The 18,694-nt window shown below is 39.5% G+C and overlaps 2 protein-coding genes across 5 annotated transcripts in view; one reads left to right on the plus strand and one right to left on the minus strand.

Moving 5' to 3' along the window:
- Positions 1-4,187: 4,187 nt before the first annotated feature.
- zgc:153867 (myosin light polypeptide 6) lies at positions 4,188-12,118 on the plus strand. 4 transcript variants are annotated; one of them, XM_031845355.1, is made up of 7 exons: positions 6,527-6,629; positions 7,027-7,054; positions 9,168-9,311; positions 9,474-9,647; positions 10,000-10,077; positions 10,734-10,768; positions 11,750-12,118. In XM_031845355.1, exons 1-6 carry the CDS (start codon positions 6,627-6,629, stop codon positions 10,760-10,762), a joined length of 456 nt encoding a protein of 151 aa, XP_031701215.1. In that variant the 5' UTR covers positions 6,527-6,626; the 3' UTR covers positions 10,763-10,768; positions 11,750-12,118. The 4 variants fall into 4 exon arrangements, with proteins under 4 accessions (XP_031701217.1, XP_031701216.1, XP_031701215.1 ...); XM_031845357.1 differs by lacking the exons at positions 6,527-6,629; positions 10,734-10,768 and adding an exon at positions 4,188-4,379; XM_031845356.1 differs by lacking the exons at positions 6,527-6,629; positions 7,027-7,054; positions 10,734-10,768 and adding exons at positions 4,188-4,379; positions 7,275-7,302.
- A 2,676-nt stretch (positions 12,119-14,794) lies between these two features.
- Positions 14,795-18,694, minus strand: part of c1ql4a (complement component 1, q subcomponent-like 4) — an 8,759-nt gene continuing 4,859 nt past the window's right edge. Inside the window, exon 2 of the mRNA XM_031845893.1 lies at positions 14,795-16,102. Coding sequence (XP_031701753.1) covers positions 15,923-16,102 — 180 coding nt within the window. The 3' untranslated portion in view covers positions 14,795-15,922. The remainder of the gene's footprint in view (positions 16,103-18,694) is intronic.

The raw sequence follows: 18,694 nt of genomic DNA on the forward strand, positions 1-18,694 counted from the left end.
GCTCCCGTGCAAAATCCCCACCGATCCAAATAACAATTTGGGACAGAAGAAAAAACCTCAGCGTACAGGGGCATGTAACTGATGTTGTACAACCTGACAAATCCAAGAACAAATCCAGGTGACTTTTAATTGGGAGCCTCAACGGTGGAGGTGTGATTGGCAAAGAGCCATCGTGTCTCTGTGATCAGGTGCAAGTGTCCCACAAGTGGCCTCTGATTCCCAGTGTGACCATTATGCAAATACAAAAAAACTAGGTAAGCCTGCAACATAAATTAGTCTAACGGATAAAAGCACTTTTCCAATCAAATCAGATTGCAAAAGGTATTTCTTGCATTTTTGGTGGACGTGACCCAAAATAACAAAATATTAGAAATTGTAAAAACATTTCATGAGTGTTTCACACGTTTATTTATTTGTCATTTCTTTACAGGAATCAGAAATTGCTGTCATTTGTCTGTAGTCTTGAAGATGAACCTCCAACAGCTGATTTCATGTTGTCACAAGGTGAATCCTGCAGAAAAGTTTTCCCTGAGCCGTCCAAAGCATTTGAAACAGCAGGAACCTACACAAGGTGCAGCTGCTGAGTTATTGTCCTGGCAGGTCTTTCCATCTGATAAAAGAATAGCAGGGAATCAAGTTACCACTAGTTTCATGGTCCCTTGTCAGTATGGTTTTGATGTCTGGGGTCTGGGTGGGGTCTGGATCTGGTAGTGGTGGGTTTAAAGCTCCACAGAACTAAGACGCTGCCTAATGATGGTGCCAGTCCTCCAGGGCATAGGGAACTGGAGCATCCTGGCCTGCACCACCTCTACCTCCTGCAGTATGCCCATTGGCTAGGCAGCCTCTAAGCCGCCTATCCCCATAGCCTCATTGTTTAGTGGGCCCAGCACTGTCAATATTAAGCCTGGCTAATGTGATCTAGAGGCAGCTGGAGCAGCCCCGATTATTACCATGACACAGCCGAGTGAGGGGTGTAATATCATTAAAAATAAATCAGGTGGTTTGGAGATTTGCTGTAGCATGGGGGACTTTGAATGACATTAAAGTGGGAGAACTGCCATAATTTCATTAGTCAGTAGGGCCCCTCAAAGGATCTCTTGAAACATTTCCTTTAAGTTGGAGTAATTGAATTTGCTTTCACAACACTGCACACAAAAATACAGAAAGGGAAAACGATGACGGTAATGTTTCCAATTAAGTGTCTAATAATTTAGAAAATTAATTTCAGACATGTTAAGAACTATGCAGACACCTGGATATAGGATAATATTTCAATTAGCTAATTATGGTATGCTATATTGTAGGTAATCTATTTGAAAGCAGACATTTAGGATATTCCTATTGTTATTATTAGCCTCTTGGGGTGGATTATTGTTGCAAATGATGAGGAAAACGTGAGCCACTGCTAATCTTCTTAAACTGCTTGCCACTGAGCTGTCTGCTCGGCAGACTCATCAGCGATCAGCTGGCAATAGGCTGCAGGCTGACAGAATCTAATTAAAATTTCAAAAAAATAATAATAAAAAGCTATGTTTTAGTTTTTGTATGTATGTAGATAATCGGAATGACTTTTTAAGGTTGTCTTTTCTCTTAATTATGCATGTTCGATCCGGTATTAAAGCGCCAGGAGTGCCGTTGGTCTCGCAGCAAGGGTCTTATGTCGCTATTGTTTTGACGCTCGACCCACATAAACGGTAATTTCAAGGCCCATTGAGCGCGCGATGGATTGTTCCAAAAATCCACTGAGGAGTGGGGAGCATTGATTATTGGAGGAACGGGTAGAGTGACGCCAGAAGTTGTAAATCTGTTTTCTCTGCAGTGACGTTAAATTCAATCATAAAACATCGAAATAGGGCGTCACTCTTAAAGCCATGGCTTAGACCATTTTACTGAAGTTAAGTACACAAGTATCAGGCTACCATAGAAATATAGCCAACTTGAATTAGTCCTATATGGTCTTATACCAAAAGAAAAAGCACAGGTAGAAAAAGGATTGTGCCGAATGGCCCATTTCTATTAATTATGTAGGTCATATTATATTATAGTATTATAATCTATACATAACAACTTATGTGTTGCTTATATTTTGTATTATTATTTGAGTCTGCCAAATGTTGTGGAGTAAAAAGTACAATATTTCCCGCTAAAATGTAGTGGTGCGAAAGAATAAAGTCGCAGAAAATATAAATACTCAAGTAAAGTACAAGTACCTCAACATTCTAGTTAAGTACATACTTGAGTAAATGTAGCCTATTACTTTCAACCACTGGATGGATACACAGACAGAGAGATAGAAATGCAATGCATCATCATCGTTATTATCGTGACAAATACTGTTCTTTTTTAGTCACGGGGTCTCTGTTGTATCAAACCATGCATGAGGTAGACCTGCAACTCAATTAAATAACGGATTTGTGTTTATTGAGTTGAAGCAAGTTGAAGCCAAGAGCGTTAGTGATCGTGTCTTCCTGCTGTATAATAGGGACATCTAGTGGCACTATTTTGAACTACTGTCTCCTTTTGGCTGTGTCATGTTGTACATACTGTGCAGTGTTTCTGGATTTATATCACTGCTGCATTAATGTGTCTGTTGCATTTCACTGCTTAAGGTTGTGGAAAATTGAACTCCTTTATATACTATTGAGCAGTTAAATCCACAGCGATACATTATATTCTAAAAGATCGTCATATGTTTGTGGTGTCACATGGTAAAAACCATGTATCTCTAAAAAATCAACTTTTCATGAGCTCAGAAAGCAGCTCTGTTTTCAGCTTTGTGACCATGCATGTTACAGCGAATACAAGAGGGGTTTTCATTGTTTATTTATCTTAAGAAGTAGGGAGATCTTCTCAACCAATAAAGGAACACCCCATCTTTCAGTTTATCAGACATAAACAAATTCAAAATCACCAAGAGATTGGAGATACATGGTTTTCAATGGACAGGAAGTGTATGAAAAAAAAATGAACTGAAAAGTAAATAAGGCTGTCAGACAAATAGTGCAGTAAAAAGTACAATATTTGCCTCTGTGAGTAGAAGTAGAAAGTTGCATAAAATACAACAAAGTAGAAGTATCTACAATTCTACAAGTACAGTACTTGAGTAAATGTACTGCATTCCACCACTGGGGAAATAAGAACTATAGACTAATAGCACAAAATACCCCATTACCATGGAAAATAAACCAAAATAATACATTCAAAAGTTGACTTAAACAAATCTTATATACTCATTATGCAGCAGAATGACACTGTCAGTGTTATATTAGTATAAACATATGAATTATACATTATTTAGGTGCATTAAACAGCATTGTAATGTTGCAATGGTGGAGCTTTTTTATACATTTTTTGTATACACTTTAATCAGACTGTAATTGTGGATCATACTTTAAAGATGATCCACATATATAATCATTCACATTTTAAATATTAATCTGCAGAGTAATTATACAGCTGACAAATAAATATAGTGGAGTAAAAAGAATAATTTACCTCTGGAATATAGTGAAGTGGAAGTATAACATAGCATAAAATGTAAATCCTCAAGTCCAATAAAGGGTAGATAATACAGTTGCCTAAATGTAAACAAAAATAAATGTGCATTGTGTATTATTCTGTCATAAACAACATGCACATAACATAACATTTATAAAACAAGGTGGAAATGAGGAAAACCAAACAAAAACATCTGAAGACAAAAACATCACATCTATTATTAGCTGCATGCTGATTTGTAATGAGACACCGAATATATGACACTCCTTATAACATGTCTTCACAAGTCTGAACATAGGCTATAGGCTAAAATATTTCGATTGAGCTTGACAAAGAACCCCCCCCCCACACACACACACATTTCTGACCCAAATAAAAGCATGGGCTTGGAGTGATACAGCTGAGCCAACTTCTTTCTATATCGATCCCCCTCTTCATACATTTGAGCTTTCATCTCTACTCCTCCTATGCTTCGCTTGACAACTTCACTCCCATGCTATTCTATACGTCCACCTCTGCCTCATCCAACTGCCAGTCCCTGAGCATCATCGGCATCATCAACCTGCTTTTATCCTCCCCTCCCCACAGCTCCACAGGATATGCACAACTGACACACTTTATTCATAGCTTGATACCTCCTCTCAGCAGCCACACCAGCAGCTGGTGCAGAGATTTTAAGTTGTTGGCTGCCCACGACGTTAGGAATGGCTCCGAAAAGAGAATCCTCCATTAAGAAGTCTCCTTCAACAGTGACCCAGCCCAGACTGGGGCCTCCTTACCCCTGCCTCCCTGTGGCTCCTGTGGATCCAAAACCGGCTCCAGAGCAGAAACCTAGGATGCTGCGTCCTTCGGATTCACCATTCGACCCCACTGCTTTGGAGGTGAGTGTGGACTAAATAAGCTTTTTATGACAAAGCTAATATGGGGCATTCATAAACTAGGACTATATTTAGAAATGCCATGTACTATATCATCTATGATTTAATGTACAGTGTTTAGTCATCTTTAGCAAGATGGTAAATCTAAAGAGTAATTTGTTTGCCATTTAGTTCTGTGAAAGCATGAAATGATGATTAGTTGCTAAGTAGCTTTCTACGATATCGATGCTAATAAACTGCCTCAATCTGGAATGAGACTGAATCTAAGCTAAGCAAAGAAATGGGGCACTGAAAGTGAGAATGTCAGTCAGTGACCTCCTTAGGGAGAAAGAGGCTGTTTTCTGTCACAATTTTTTCTATTTCTTTCTTCAAGAAGAAGATTCCAACAAATGAATGTGACCTACACACCTATTAATATTATCATTATTACAAGAAGCAAAATAACAAGAGAAAATCACGAATTCAACTCAAAGTCAGGACATTTTTATTCTTCACTCGATTAATAATTTAGAGAGGTTTTACTTGCCCCACTTTTCAAAGCTAGAAACTGGCTGCAAAGAAAATGGACCTCCCCATACTTCTGTCCTTTGACTGAAATAACAGTTTGTGAGATACATCCCAGATATAACTTGACCAACCTGTGGCACTTTGTCTACTGTCATATTACAGATATAGTACAGTCTGTCTATGTAGTGATACATGTTGGCTGCTTATGTTATACAACACATAAGGCAATAAGGCATTGAGCAAATAGAATGATTCTTTAAAAACGGTGTCCTTTATATTGTATACTCTGGAAATGAAGTACATATTAAGTTGATACATTTAATTAGCAAATATAAAATGTCAATAAATACAGGAATTTAGTAAACTAAGTAAGTACCTTGGCCAAATAAATAGTGTGAGCATTACAAATGTCCAAGCTATTGGTGTTCTCAGGTAAAAGGCAGGGATAGATCAATCAGACAAAACATAAATGTAAAGATGTCTTGAAGAAACTCAAACTATACTGATGCCCACATTAGACTTTGTACTAATGTGCTTTATCTTTGTTTGTGCTTTAGCTTTGCTGCCATTCTCTAGTGCTTTAAGTGTTACACTGTGTTGCTGTTACTACACGATTGTATGGAGCGAGACTGTCCCATTTAGCCTGTGAGGATATGTGGGTCATGTTAAGACATCCACTTCTGCTCACAGTGGGACCACGGACATGACAATAGGCCAGAGTTCCTGCTGGGAAAAGACAGTGCTTTAGCCAAGGCTGTGAAGAGATACGACATCAGTCCATGATCTCACAGGCCTAAAGGAATCCATCATTCCTGCATGGCCAGACACTCATATCCTTATTGCAAAGCCTAGCAAAGTCATCCAATCATGCATTCATTACCCAAGTCGGATCAAAGTCAAACACAAACTCCAAAGGGACAAATATTTTTTAAAACATATTTAAAATCATGTCCGAATCAGAACACACATCACTTAACATTGGGTCCATTGACTCTCTGCCTACTTTGTAAGGTTAAGGGCAGGCTGCTTTAAAGTAATATATATTTAAGATCCCTTCTGAGATAAAATACTGTCTTTGGAATGATAATTTGTGTCTGATTTGTTTTTTTAACAAAAAAAGTGAACCTTGATAAAAGCTCTTAACCCAGAAACCATGAATATGCACTGGCCTATTGCTAAAGAGTTTACATACTTGACACACGATGTATCCTACTTCACCGATTTCATTCTCTATTTCACTCCGTCTGTATGTGCACTGGAGACTTCAAATTTCCCATATTGTGATGTCACAAAATCTTGCTTTCCTTGGATTTAAGATTAAGATTTAAGGTGAGCACAATAAGCAAAGCAACACGTATTTCTGAGAGGAGGGAGGCTTTAAATCCGTATTTAAATCCGTGCATTATTAATGTAAAGACAGGCTGATCAGAATATGTGAAATTAAACAGTTAAAGTATACAGTTGCGTATTACATGTAGCCTACCTGTCACCTCAATCATAAAGTGAGTAGTTCAAGCGTTAAGGTTTAAAAATAATGTACTGCATATCACAAAACATACCTTAATCTCTATTCCTATATATGGAGTCTAGTTGTTCGCCTCATGCGTTGACGTCGTGCGTCATACGTCATGACGCACTGCCGCTATAGTTTAGGTTTTCTCCTTCCCACCCAGCCCTTCTCTGAGAACCGTCACACATTCTTTGGTTTGCCGACCACTCGGACACACCTCAGCCAACACAGCCATGGTGGGTTTTTCAACTCGGCTAACGTAGCAATTTGTCTTTGTGTAATTAGCTTCTTGTCTCAAGAAAATAGTTTAGCTTTTCATATATGATGAGTTGAGTTTGAAATGTCGGAATTGGCTCGCGGGTTGCTAGCGGAAGTGCAACTTTTGAGAAGCTAACATTAGCTCGCTCGGTAGATGGATTAAAGTTAACATTCACACGACATTCTAATTAATGTGCTCCAAAGACCCGCGTGTAGACTAACTGTTGCTGAATGTGCTTCTGTTATGGAATGTATTGTTTGAGTAAATCTAACTATCCGAAAAAATATGTGCAAACGCCTTTGAAGTTAACCCAAGCTAGCTTATTGCAGAGCAAAAGGATCCATAATCATGTAGCCCAATTTCTCTTTGAACAGTCTGACTTCTCGGAAGATCAAATCCTTGGTGAGTTTTGATTCTGTGTCGTGACACTTTGAAGATCTCTCTTGTTTTGCATGCTTTCATTCTTGCTTGGTTAAGATGACACTTTCCCCTGTATCTCCACTATCACCTTGCTCTATGCCCGCCTGTCATGTCGTTAGTTTTTAGGCTAAACTTTAGGTTATCCTTCTTAATTTCTGTACTGTTTCATCACTTTCCACTTGCAACTGCTTGTCCTTTCCAGATTGAGTTTAACCTGGATCAGATTCATGGTAAGTCCGTGAAAAGGGGAGCGCCTTAGCACAGACCTGATGGCTCTCTCGATCGGAGTGTTTAGGGTGTGATCTGCATGTTACTTTTGGGTAAACCTAACGTTAACCTGTTTCAACCGTGAAGTAGAGTCGCTTTGCACTGTTGTTTGGTCCGTCACAAGTCAGTCACATTTTTGCATACAACGTTATAATACTTTAACCGTGTGCTGCAGTGTTTTTGTATGTGGTCAATCATGCATTAGCGGTACATATGAAGCCAAATATAGCCAAAGCTCACATGTGTTATAAGCCAGTCCTGGTTGTGTCAGTTAGCCATAAACTTTGCCTGTTATCTTCCAGCGTGCCCTTTTTTGGTGCTGGATACAGTGGTGCATGCGTTTGTCCTAGGACTGGTTTGTTTAATCGCAGTTGACATAATGGGCTATAGCTACACTCACTCTCCACCTACTTTGCTCCACTCCTCTATTACCAAATATGGTGTTGGGAAAAGTGCTCACACGCCAGAAGGGAAGAGTCACATTCCTCAGAACAGGAATAAACAGTGCCTGAGCTTTTTGGGGAATAGCTTGCTTGTCCCATAACATTTGGACCAGACTGCTGCCTGGATATTGTGTAATCTGACTGCATGTCGCCCAGATTACTATGTTTTAGCTAAGCTTATTGTTTGACTGTTGAGTCTAACTAGAATGCCTGATGTTGGATCAAAGCTACGTTAATCAACCGTGTGATCATTGACAACATTACATTTGATAAAGCCTAGTTATTTCTTATTAATACATAGTAACTTGAGTAAAGGTGTTGGTAGACAACAGTTAACATAAAACAATTAGTTTATTCGTTCAATATTTTATGTTTATCAAGTGGAATTGTCAAATATTTAGTTGTTTACAGCGTTTCAATTGAGATTTGCCTGCTTTTTACGTTTTAAATATCTTCTTTTTTCTACCATTGGTCACACAAAATAAGCATTAAGATCTGAGGCAACTTTTTACATGTTTGAAGCTTTTATCTGATGTTGATGTTCTGCAGGAAATGTGTGCTTCTGTTTAGTCCTAAAGCAGGGGGATCTTGGCATTTACAATGTCCCTTCCTTTAGCCATTATCTTAGAGTTTTGTTTATTTTTTTTAAATCTAACATACTATATCCATACCCGTTTGTTTTGGTTCTTTATTTAAGGCATGCTATACATATTTACCGTTACAATTTAAACCCCTTTCCATGATATTACGACATATTTTAAGTCTTTGGAAACTAAATGCACAAGTGTCGGCATGTTCAAACTACGACAGAACATGTAGTGGTGCACTGGTAAAGTTGTTTAAAACTTGTTTTTGTCAAGGTGTAGTGAAAAAGTCATAGACCAACCAGATGACTAATGTGGATACGCAGTATTTGCTGAATTGAGGAAGTTAGAAAAGTGTTTAGAGAGCAAGCTGTTGCAACCACAGTCTAACATGCAACGGTTCAAGTAATGAGATGCATAAAAGACTTTTTGATTTTTGGAGCGTTTGAACAAAGCGTGTCCATCAGTTTGTGTTTGCCCGTGGATTTGTGCAGTTTATTCATACATCTTTTATCCTGGATAGACTAGAGTGGTATATGAAACATACACAGGTTATTCAGTGTAGTGCTGTGTCCTGTCTGCTCACTTTAAATGTAGGCCCACTGGCAGAAAACCAGATCATGTCAAAATCTTTGCTTTTCTTGTCTGCCTGTTGTCATTTATTGGCTTTTCTGATTTCATCTATTTCCAGGTCTCTTACTATCTCCATATCATTCCTTCATAGCTGTCTGCTGATCTCTTCATGTTTTACAATAATTCATAACCCTGCCCTAACTCGTCCCGTGTCTGTGTATCCTGCAGAGTTTAAGGAGGCATTCTTGCTGTTCGACAGGACAGGAGATGGAAAGATTAGCTTCAGCCAGTGTGGGGATGTCATGCGGGCCCTGGGACAGAACCCTGTCAATGCTGAGGTGCTCAAGGTCCTGGGCAACCCCAAGGCTGAGGGTGAGAGAAACAAAAATAAACCTGATGGGAGTTATCTCTTTTAATGTACATGCATGATGAAATTGTCACTGCGCTTCTTATGATTTTAATCTTCTGGTGGCATAGTGTGTTTTGCAGCTGGAGGCAAACAGACTTTCCTCATATGTTTGTTTATTTTCACAGAGATGAACCACAAGATGCTCGACTTTGAGCAGTTCCTGCCCATGTTCCAGGCCATCGCTAAGAATAAAGATCAGGGCTCCATGGAGGATTTTGTGGAGGGACTGCGTGTCTTTGACAAGGAGGGCAACGGCACAGTAATGGGAGCAGAGCTTCGTCACGTCCTCACCACGCTAGGCAAGTTGCATTTTTATCACCCTTGAATAGACTGCTGGAAGGGAAGACTATGTTGATTTAATGTATACACACTATTTACATTTTTTTTCACTTACACAAAAATACTGTAATCCCCACAATGCATGGCGTCAATGCAAAATGTATTTGCTGAAAACGGAATTTACATGGTATCAAGAGTAACCTATTTGCATGTTATTAATTTGGCATAATCGGGTGTGCAAGTGTGTTTTTAGTGTTATCTTAGTTTTTACTTATCTTTTACTTACCTGTGTACTTCTCTTTTATTACTTGTTCATTTTTAAATCATGGTAATGTCACCCATGTCTTATGTATTAATGTTTTTCTTTTTCAGGTGAGAAAATGTCAGAGGAGGAAGTTGAGACGCTCTTGGCGGGACACGAAGATGCCAATGGCTGCATCAACTATGAAGGTGAGAGGGAAAGTAATACACAACAATGTGTATAATACACAACAACTTGCCATGATTTGGCTGATGGTGTGCGTGACAATCCTGTTGCCACATACCTGCTACTGTCAATGAAACCTCATACCCTGCCATAGCAATGTGTTAATGAAACTACAGTCGGCACATGCATTATACTGTGCGGTGTGTCCTCCTGCCCCCCTTAAAGATTAAAATATAATTTATATATATTTTATTTACCTAATTTATCTGCACTGTGTTTCACTGAGGACGGGGCTCTATACACACCGTGTGTGTATATGTGAGCAGGAAGATGTCTTTCAAACACTGGCAGTCCGTTCACTTGTTGCCCCACTACCAATATCAGCTGCTGTGTTTCATTGATGTTAGGCTGAACAAAAACGTGCTTTCAGGCTGAAATTCTTCTGTGGTGTTAAAAGCAGTCACCCAGGGGAAAACACTGTCCTAGTTATCTGAAGGCGGTCATTGGAAGCACCTCTTTTAACTACTAAAGTGTCACCACAGTAAGCCAATGCTTGATTTAGTCTTACGATGTGGGTATCCATCCTCTTTACTGTCTTTTGTGCGTCTTTACACTTGTGGTTAATTGACTGCTGTAAGAGGCCGTGTATAACGGTGTGTTAACTGTTCTTCCTCCACAGCATTTGTCCGCCACATCATGTCAGGCTGAGGGCCGGTACGGGCATTTGGTATACCATGAGATTGCACCTCCAGGCTTTCCTGCATTTTAGTTGTTAAATAATCCCCTAACGCTTATCGGCTGTAGTTTTGCTCTTCATAATTTGCGAACAGGAACAGTGTGCTGTTGCAAAGTAGATTTGACCTGTAGGTGCCTGTGGGAAAGCCTTGTGGTCCCTCTCATATTTAGTCCTGAGACTTTGACCGATGTGTAGCCTCCTGCTGTTCTGTCTCTCCTACAGCCGTCTGTCTTGACCCCTGGCTGCCGCATGCCCCTCTGCATGTGTCTGAGACTCCCCTCAGTTTATAAGGGGGATATGATGGACACACAGGGAAGTGACTGGTCTCATTCAGGGGAGAGCCTGGTGGCCACTGTCGAGTTATTTGAGCTGATGGGTGTGGATGTCACAAGGCAGCTCTTCTAATCTCATTTGCATGTCATTTACGCTATTAAAATAGGCTTTTTCCTCTGTTGGTGTTAGAGGTGCTGCTCTTATCAAACCGATAAAATAGACGGTTCATTACATTGTAGACATTTTCCTTACATTTGAATATAGCCACCAGCTTTGGGAGAGTGGACCAGTCCCTTTTTTCTACTAACCAGAGAAATGCAACGAGTTGCTCTTGTGCTGATTATTTTCTCCTCTCTACTCATGGAAGCTGAATTTGTAGCTGGCCGCTGTCTGACTGGACTTAGCTCCCTTGACCGTCTCCCCTTTTCTCTGCTTCTCAACTAGAGGAAAGCATACAGCGAGGATGGCTTCTCTAACCAGCTCTTCTCGGATCACAGACATGGCCATATGCTTTGGCTAAATAGGAGATGGAGATGATTATCTCACCTCTTTCTCTCAGTACCGTCTTCAACCCTTCTCTCCTGCGGGGGAACAGAACATGTGGGGGATCTGCCTCCAAATGCAGCATCTCCCTCCCAGGATCTAGAGCACGACTCTCACGCCTGTCTCTCTTGTGTCTTTTACAGAACTGGTCAGGATGGTCATGAACGGGTGAAGACGAAGATCGACCAGCTTTTTCTACCCTGTCACTTATACCCTCTTTTTTTTCCAGATAGCTTTTACAACACCTGTCCCACCCAACCTTTTCCATGGATTGGTTTTCCACATTCATTTGATTTAAGAAGTGCCTTTACATTCCCTACAAAGACCACAAATGGCCCTGGCTATTGCTGCCAGGTCCATTCACAAATGTGACCAACTTATATGCATTCAAGAGTCTTAATGCTTGCATTGTTTGCAATAACATTCCAAGATGCAGCAATTAAGATGAGATCAATTGATAATGATATACTGTAAATATTGATACTAGTGTGTCAATTTTGGATGGGACATTAATATATATATATATATATATATATATATATATATATATATATATATATTAAAAAATATATATATATACGTGTACATGTATGGTATACAGCTGTCAGCAACCTACTGTATCATTGGCTAAGAACTTCTTTGGCTGAGGAATGTGCTCCTCTAATCCTGCGGTAAACCAGTATATTCAAAACCACACTTTCATGATGTAAAGTAACATTTCAAATGAGTTCCCATGTTTTAATTCACCCCAATTTTGTTGCTGCATTTAAATAAATGTTTTTCCTGAAAACTAATTTGGGTGGTTTTGAGATGATTTGTTTGATTTGATGGAATAAGGTGTGAGCTCTGTTTCTGCGTAGTCTTCTTAGGTTTTGTACAATACGTTGATGCTTTTCCATCAACACAAGAGGGCAGTGTTGCTGCTGGAATCTGCTCGTCAGAAGGACCAAATTATTGTTCAGCGTATAATACAAGAGGTATATCTTGATCTGCTGTTAATGCTTTGTTTTGGTTTTTGCTAAATAAATAATTTTAAGTAAATCATGAATGTAAGCTTTAGCGCTCCAGTCAATCTTCTCTTTCATTATTTGTTTGAGACATGTTATGGTATCTCATAATTGGTTGCCATTGTTTAGTGACATTGCAAACTCAAATTTCAACCAATGACATTTTTCGTGGCCATGCTGTACATTGTCCAAGGAATGAGTCGGTGACAAAGCGCCAAGATATTGGCAGTAGAAGCCTGTTTGGTGGCTTCCTGACCTTTTCTTCATTTTCCTCACAAGCAGCCACAACTATTTCCTCTCATTAGGCACCACATCGTTTGGAGTGTGCAGCTTGTGTGTGTGGGGGGGTGGTATGGTTCAGGAGGGTGTCGTAGTCCACTGCTGAATAGGTTGTCCACTAATTACTCAGTGTGTATGTGTGTGGTCGATGGAAGTCAAGGCTATTGATTATTTTAATCCTCCTATTTGTGAGTCTGTGATCCTCGTGGCTCTGCATTCAACAGGGGAATCGCTAATGGGCCTCAGCGCGGCCTGTCTCAGACCTCTCCCCGTCCAATTAACTTTCAACTCGAATCTGCCAGCAGAGAGAGCCGGGGGCTGGGCCCAGGCATGGCTCGGGCTACATCCCGCCGTGTCCGCTCAGGAGCAACAGATTCACCAAATCCTTTAAGTCTAGAATGCCGTCAGCTCTCTTCTCTAATTAGACACTTTACTTTTTGCCAGTAATCTAAGAGGTATTCAAGATTCATTTTCTTTAACATGGAGATGACCTCCCTTGCTCTCTCTCTCCATGTTTAAGGAACTGTTAAAGTGGCAATATTGGAAATTGAGATCCCTTGAATTAACTGGTGACATTAACCAGAAAACAATGCATAGTGTGGACATTTTCATCAACTGCCTGTAGTTTTGTATCTCGTATAGTTTTATGTGTAATGTGAAATCACACCCACAGTTCCAACACTTGGTGTTCATCAGTTCTTTCATGCCAAGTGTAACAAAGTAGGGTTTATAGACCATTCATAAACGTAAGGACTAAATGTATTACAAATGTAATTTAAATAAAGAGCTAATGGTGAGTTAATTAAATATACATTGGTTCTTGTATACGTATTGCCTTTCTTCTTTAATTTGAAATAAATACACCTATAATACGGATTATTAGCAAATTGTGAAAATATCAGAATAACAGTCAGATAGTTGATAGAAAATTAATCATTAATCTCTTTTAACTATTTATCAAAACATTCAATTTTCATTGAAACAAATCTCCACAGGCCCCAGCTTCTCAAATGTAAGGATTTGCTTATTTTCTTTCTAATGGTATTAAACTGAATGTCTTTGGGTTTTGGGCTGTTGATCAGACAAAACAAGACCAAAAAATAAGCAGATTATTCAAGAAAAGGATTTGTTAGATGAATCAATAATGAAGTCATTAATTTTAATCGACAAGTAATAAAAAAAAAAAATTTCATTTCCCTTAGCCCTGTATATATGTATATATGTATATATATATATATATATATATATATATATATTTTCAGAAATCTAGTTTCTCAAATAGGCTGGATAAGTGTGTGAGTGTGTGTAAGAGAGCGCGAGCACAGCATGACTTCCATAAAATTAAGCGTGGGATTATCAGTAAATTGAGATAAATGTACTAATATTATTTAAGGAAGTTTTCACAAATTCCCTGGATTTATTTCTTGTCATTAGTGGGCTCGCCAGCAAATGATCTTGGGTCAAAAGTCTAATAAACAATGTCAAGCCTCATCCATCAAACACTGAACCAATTTAGTTTGTTTGTACAATTGATGACTATATTCTAAGATTCAACTTGTAAACATCGGCTGGATTTTGTAGATCCTGGGTGTGTTATGAGCAGAGATCAATATAGCGGTATTAATGTTTGTGTCTTAACAGTGTCTTACGACGTATTGGAAATCCATGTTGTAGCAGACCGAGGCTGTGGTCCGCCACTGTTTGTTTGATCTCAGCTGTAAGTCCACGAAGCCATTTCATATATCCAATTCTCCACAGTCGGTCCAAGTGGTCACTCCAATTAAAACTGAACAACGGTCTGCATGCATTTCTGATGATTTATGTTGAACATGCGTACCTTTATTTAGCCCTGACCTTCACCATGCCAAAACAACATGCAAGAACACAGACATGGTAGGTATAGATATTTTTAATAGCAGTTCTCTACTCGGCCTATTCAACATGGCAGTTAGCCCATCCCAGGATTACTGTGCTGATACATATGATGATACTTTGACAGGGTCTCTCAAAAATAAAGTACTAAGTAGGTATGGCAGTGTAATTACAGTAACGTGCCTGTAATGTATTGTACAACATTAAATGTAAGTCAAACACTGCAGATGTTCATTTTCACTGCTGCATTATATTACAATATCTATATATCCACTCATACTACTGACCCCACACACACACACACACACAATATTATCAATAATGCACTTGGCAATTAAAACTTCATCACACACAAGTGCCATCCATAAAATGCGATGTCTTATAATATGTCTTGCTGCGATATCCTGCTTCATGATGGCAACAGGAAAGAGAGGTCAGACATCTGTGTTCATTCAGATGGCCTTATTTTGATCAGTATGGCCTCAATGCAGATTGAATCACAACAGGGATTTCATTTCAACTGGTGTTATTCACTTTAGGGAAAACAATATTTCACAATGAATTGCAGAATATAGGCAGGCCATTCGGTCAGAGGTCACTGGAATGGACAGCAGAAATGTATAAGGTAAAGACTGGAATACAGTCCATGTATTTGCCTCAGCTTAGTCATTGTGATTAATGGCACCCTCAACACCATTATTGCATTAAAAAAACAATTATGCTGATAGTGATTGTTATATTCTAGTTCTCACAATGTCAGTTAATACGGAACACATTAAAGTATTTTAGATATTTCCGAGCCGCAACGTGCAATTGTTATGTGCACCTATACTGTACATCTTCTGTTATTCATATTTGCACAAAGGGCGCCATTAATTGCAGTTGCTTATTATTGGCTCAAATTCACGCAACTCGACTTAATTCCACTTATCTTTGACTTTCACTGGATCCGTGCTTTTGTAGTCTGTTTGTAATCTCAGCATGTCTGTATGTGTGTGTGTTTGCTTGCCTTGGTGTATGTATATATTTGTCTGTCCATGTCGAGAGTCTGCATGTCTGTATATGTGCATTGATTGGCATACGTTCATGTCTGTGTAAGTGTTATTATGTCTAAGTGTGTGTGTGTTGGTGTCCAGTCCATGCGAGGAAGGATTAGATTCAGTCTGGGTAGATGAGGAAACCGGAGAAGGTGCTGTACTTGTTTGTGTTCCCTCCGTGGACCTTCCCTCCGTCCAGCTGCACACACACCTCATCACCCACGTCCAAATGCAGGATCACACTGTTGGAGGCGTAGTCGTAATTCTGATCAGCGTCCTGAGCGATGGCGCTGGCTCTTACCTGTCACCCACAGAGGACATACGCATTGACAATTAGAACATGGAGGAAACTCAACAAACACTTGCAAATGTCACCGCCACTTATTCAACAGCTCCAGCAGCTCAGCAGCTCTTTAAAATCAAAACCACTATCTCATTCCTTTATCACATTTTTTTTTTCAGGCTGGATCATGATCAATTATTAACAGCCTTCAGATGAGACACTCGTGAGTATGACATCACCTCTGCAGTCATGCTGGATAAACAGATGGATGGGATTGTGACCTGTGACCCCAAAGGTGGAATGAGAACACGACCACTATGCCTGTTATTGATCAGCTGTGGCTGAGGCTCACAGCTGGACGGAGGGTGGAGATCTGAATGGGTTGTGGAGATAAGCGGAATCATTGGGGACAACAGGTTGTCCACGGGGAAACTAGCTCGGCCGAGAAACAGCATCGCTATCCACATCAGCTATTGACCTGTTACTTGTGATCCTAGGGCCAGTTCAATATGCATGATATTGAGTGGCTATGCCGAAGCCAGACAGTTTCACATCTGCATGCTGTGTGTGGGTTCGGTGTTATTGACCCAGCAGCAGTGGATCTTTACTTGTTTGTTAACACATTTAATTGGGTTTACTCATTGTAGATATTTAAATACACATGCTTGGATTGCGACATACCAAGCATACCACTGCATTATTTCATGTCTTTTTTTTTTTTTTAAACTGGCATGTACATGTCAGGGGCATAGAGTAAATAGTGTCTGTATATTATAGATAGATAGATAGATAGATAGATAGATAGATAGATAGATAGATAGATAGATAGATAGATAGATAGAAAAAGTGTAATTGTACAATTCCTAAGTAGAGTGTATCAATAATTCTTGTGTAGCAGCTCGAATCATCAGACATATGTCAGCCATCAGTGGCCTTGTGTCTGGCTCACTGTCCATCTACGGTGGGAGCACTCAATCCGTGTCAGCAGCCAGACAAGACACTCACATCTCCATGACAGCCAAAGAATATGATCTGCAACTCAACTACCATCATGTCATTCCCATCACTGGGGCCTCTTTCTCCCCAACGAGCATGCATCAATTTGAAAACAGTCAATCACTGAGCAACACAGCCTGAATTACTGTCACAGAAAAAGTATGCTCTTATCCCTGTGCACCTATCCATTTTGCCATTGTCTGACAGCCATATTGTTCACCATCTATCTACCCTGGTGTTGTGTATCTGTAGGTCTTCTCCTTAAATTAAATGCAGGTCATGGATGTTGCATCCGAGATACTGCATGTTGGTGACCAGTGGTTAAGCATCTCCCTGTCTAAAACAGATTGATTAAGGGTGCAGAGAAGTCAGTCTCCTGAGGCTTCACAGCTCAATAACCACACATAAAAACCAACCACAGCGTTTGTTACACTACTACAACCGTCTTGTTTTGTTAGATTTAAGATTCTGTAGTCCGCAGGGGTGTTTTTACGCATCCTAGGCTGCCTCTGACTAAAACGGCTACAATTCTCACTGCAGAGTTATTCGGCTTTCATCATTTCTATTGACAAGTGTGCACTGTGGCCGTATCATGTAGTACAAGTTAAACAAAAATAGAATTGGAATAATAAAAATAGAATTGGAATAAACATTGCCTCAGTGGAGAAAAGTTGAGGAAGTAAAAGTTAGTTACAGAAACTGTCTAGATATGACAGAGAGTCTGGGATGTGGAGAAGTGAAAGACATGCCTGTGCATGCAGGTGCACCTGTTCATACAACAAGAAACCTGTATATTATCAAAATCACACATCATTAATTTATATAGTGTAAGGTATGGTTATCTGTATATAAAATCAGTATGAGATATATGGAATGCAGACATGCTCAATGCACCCGTGTCCTAGAGATACATACAGTACATACTGTGTTGTGTGCCTGTGGTTATCTGGTGTAGAGCCACAAAATGTTAAAAAATGAAGCTGTGTGTAGACACTATACATCGTCCTGTGGTTAAGAGGCTGACCAATAAATCTGGCAGTTGAATTATTTTATCACTTCTGTTATTTGACATCTTTTATATCCATGACAGTGTGTGTATCGTTTTCACCTTGTGAGTCTGTATGTGTGTCATCGCGGCAAAATGTGATCTTTGAGTCATCTACTGAAGCGGTTTTGAGTGTTTTGTCTGTGGACAGATTTTGTCACCGCAATTGCATCACATCTGTGCGAGATTCAGAACAGTTCATAGGTAGAAAGGAACATTGAGTGTTGATCATTTGTTATATAATCAGAAAAATATCATTTTTTATTTTATTTTGGGCACCCTTGTGTTACCCAGGCAGCCCAATTAGTATAACTCAACAATGAACTTAATCTACTCTTCTTTGGCCCCCTGGACCATCTCTCAAATAACGACACCAATCCATTGTCATCTGAAAAGGTTATATTGTTCTTCTGCTTGACATGTGTAGTGACAGCCAATATCAAATTTGCATCTTTGGCTGCAGCTGACAGCTATGCTGTTGTTGTGACTTCCTATCGACACAAGGCATATGTCATCCTGCTCATTATTTTATCCAAACAGTGTAACCCAGGGAGATGTAAGGAGATCTC

This window comes from Anarrhichthys ocellatus, unplaced genomic scaffold (assembly GCF_004355925.1).
Source record: "Anarrhichthys ocellatus isolate YVR2014 unplaced genomic scaffold, GSC_Weel_1.0 scaffold5, whole genome shotgun sequence".
In the NCBI taxonomy this organism is placed as follows: Eukaryota; Metazoa; Chordata; class Actinopteri; order Perciformes; family Anarhichadidae; genus Anarrhichthys; species Anarrhichthys ocellatus.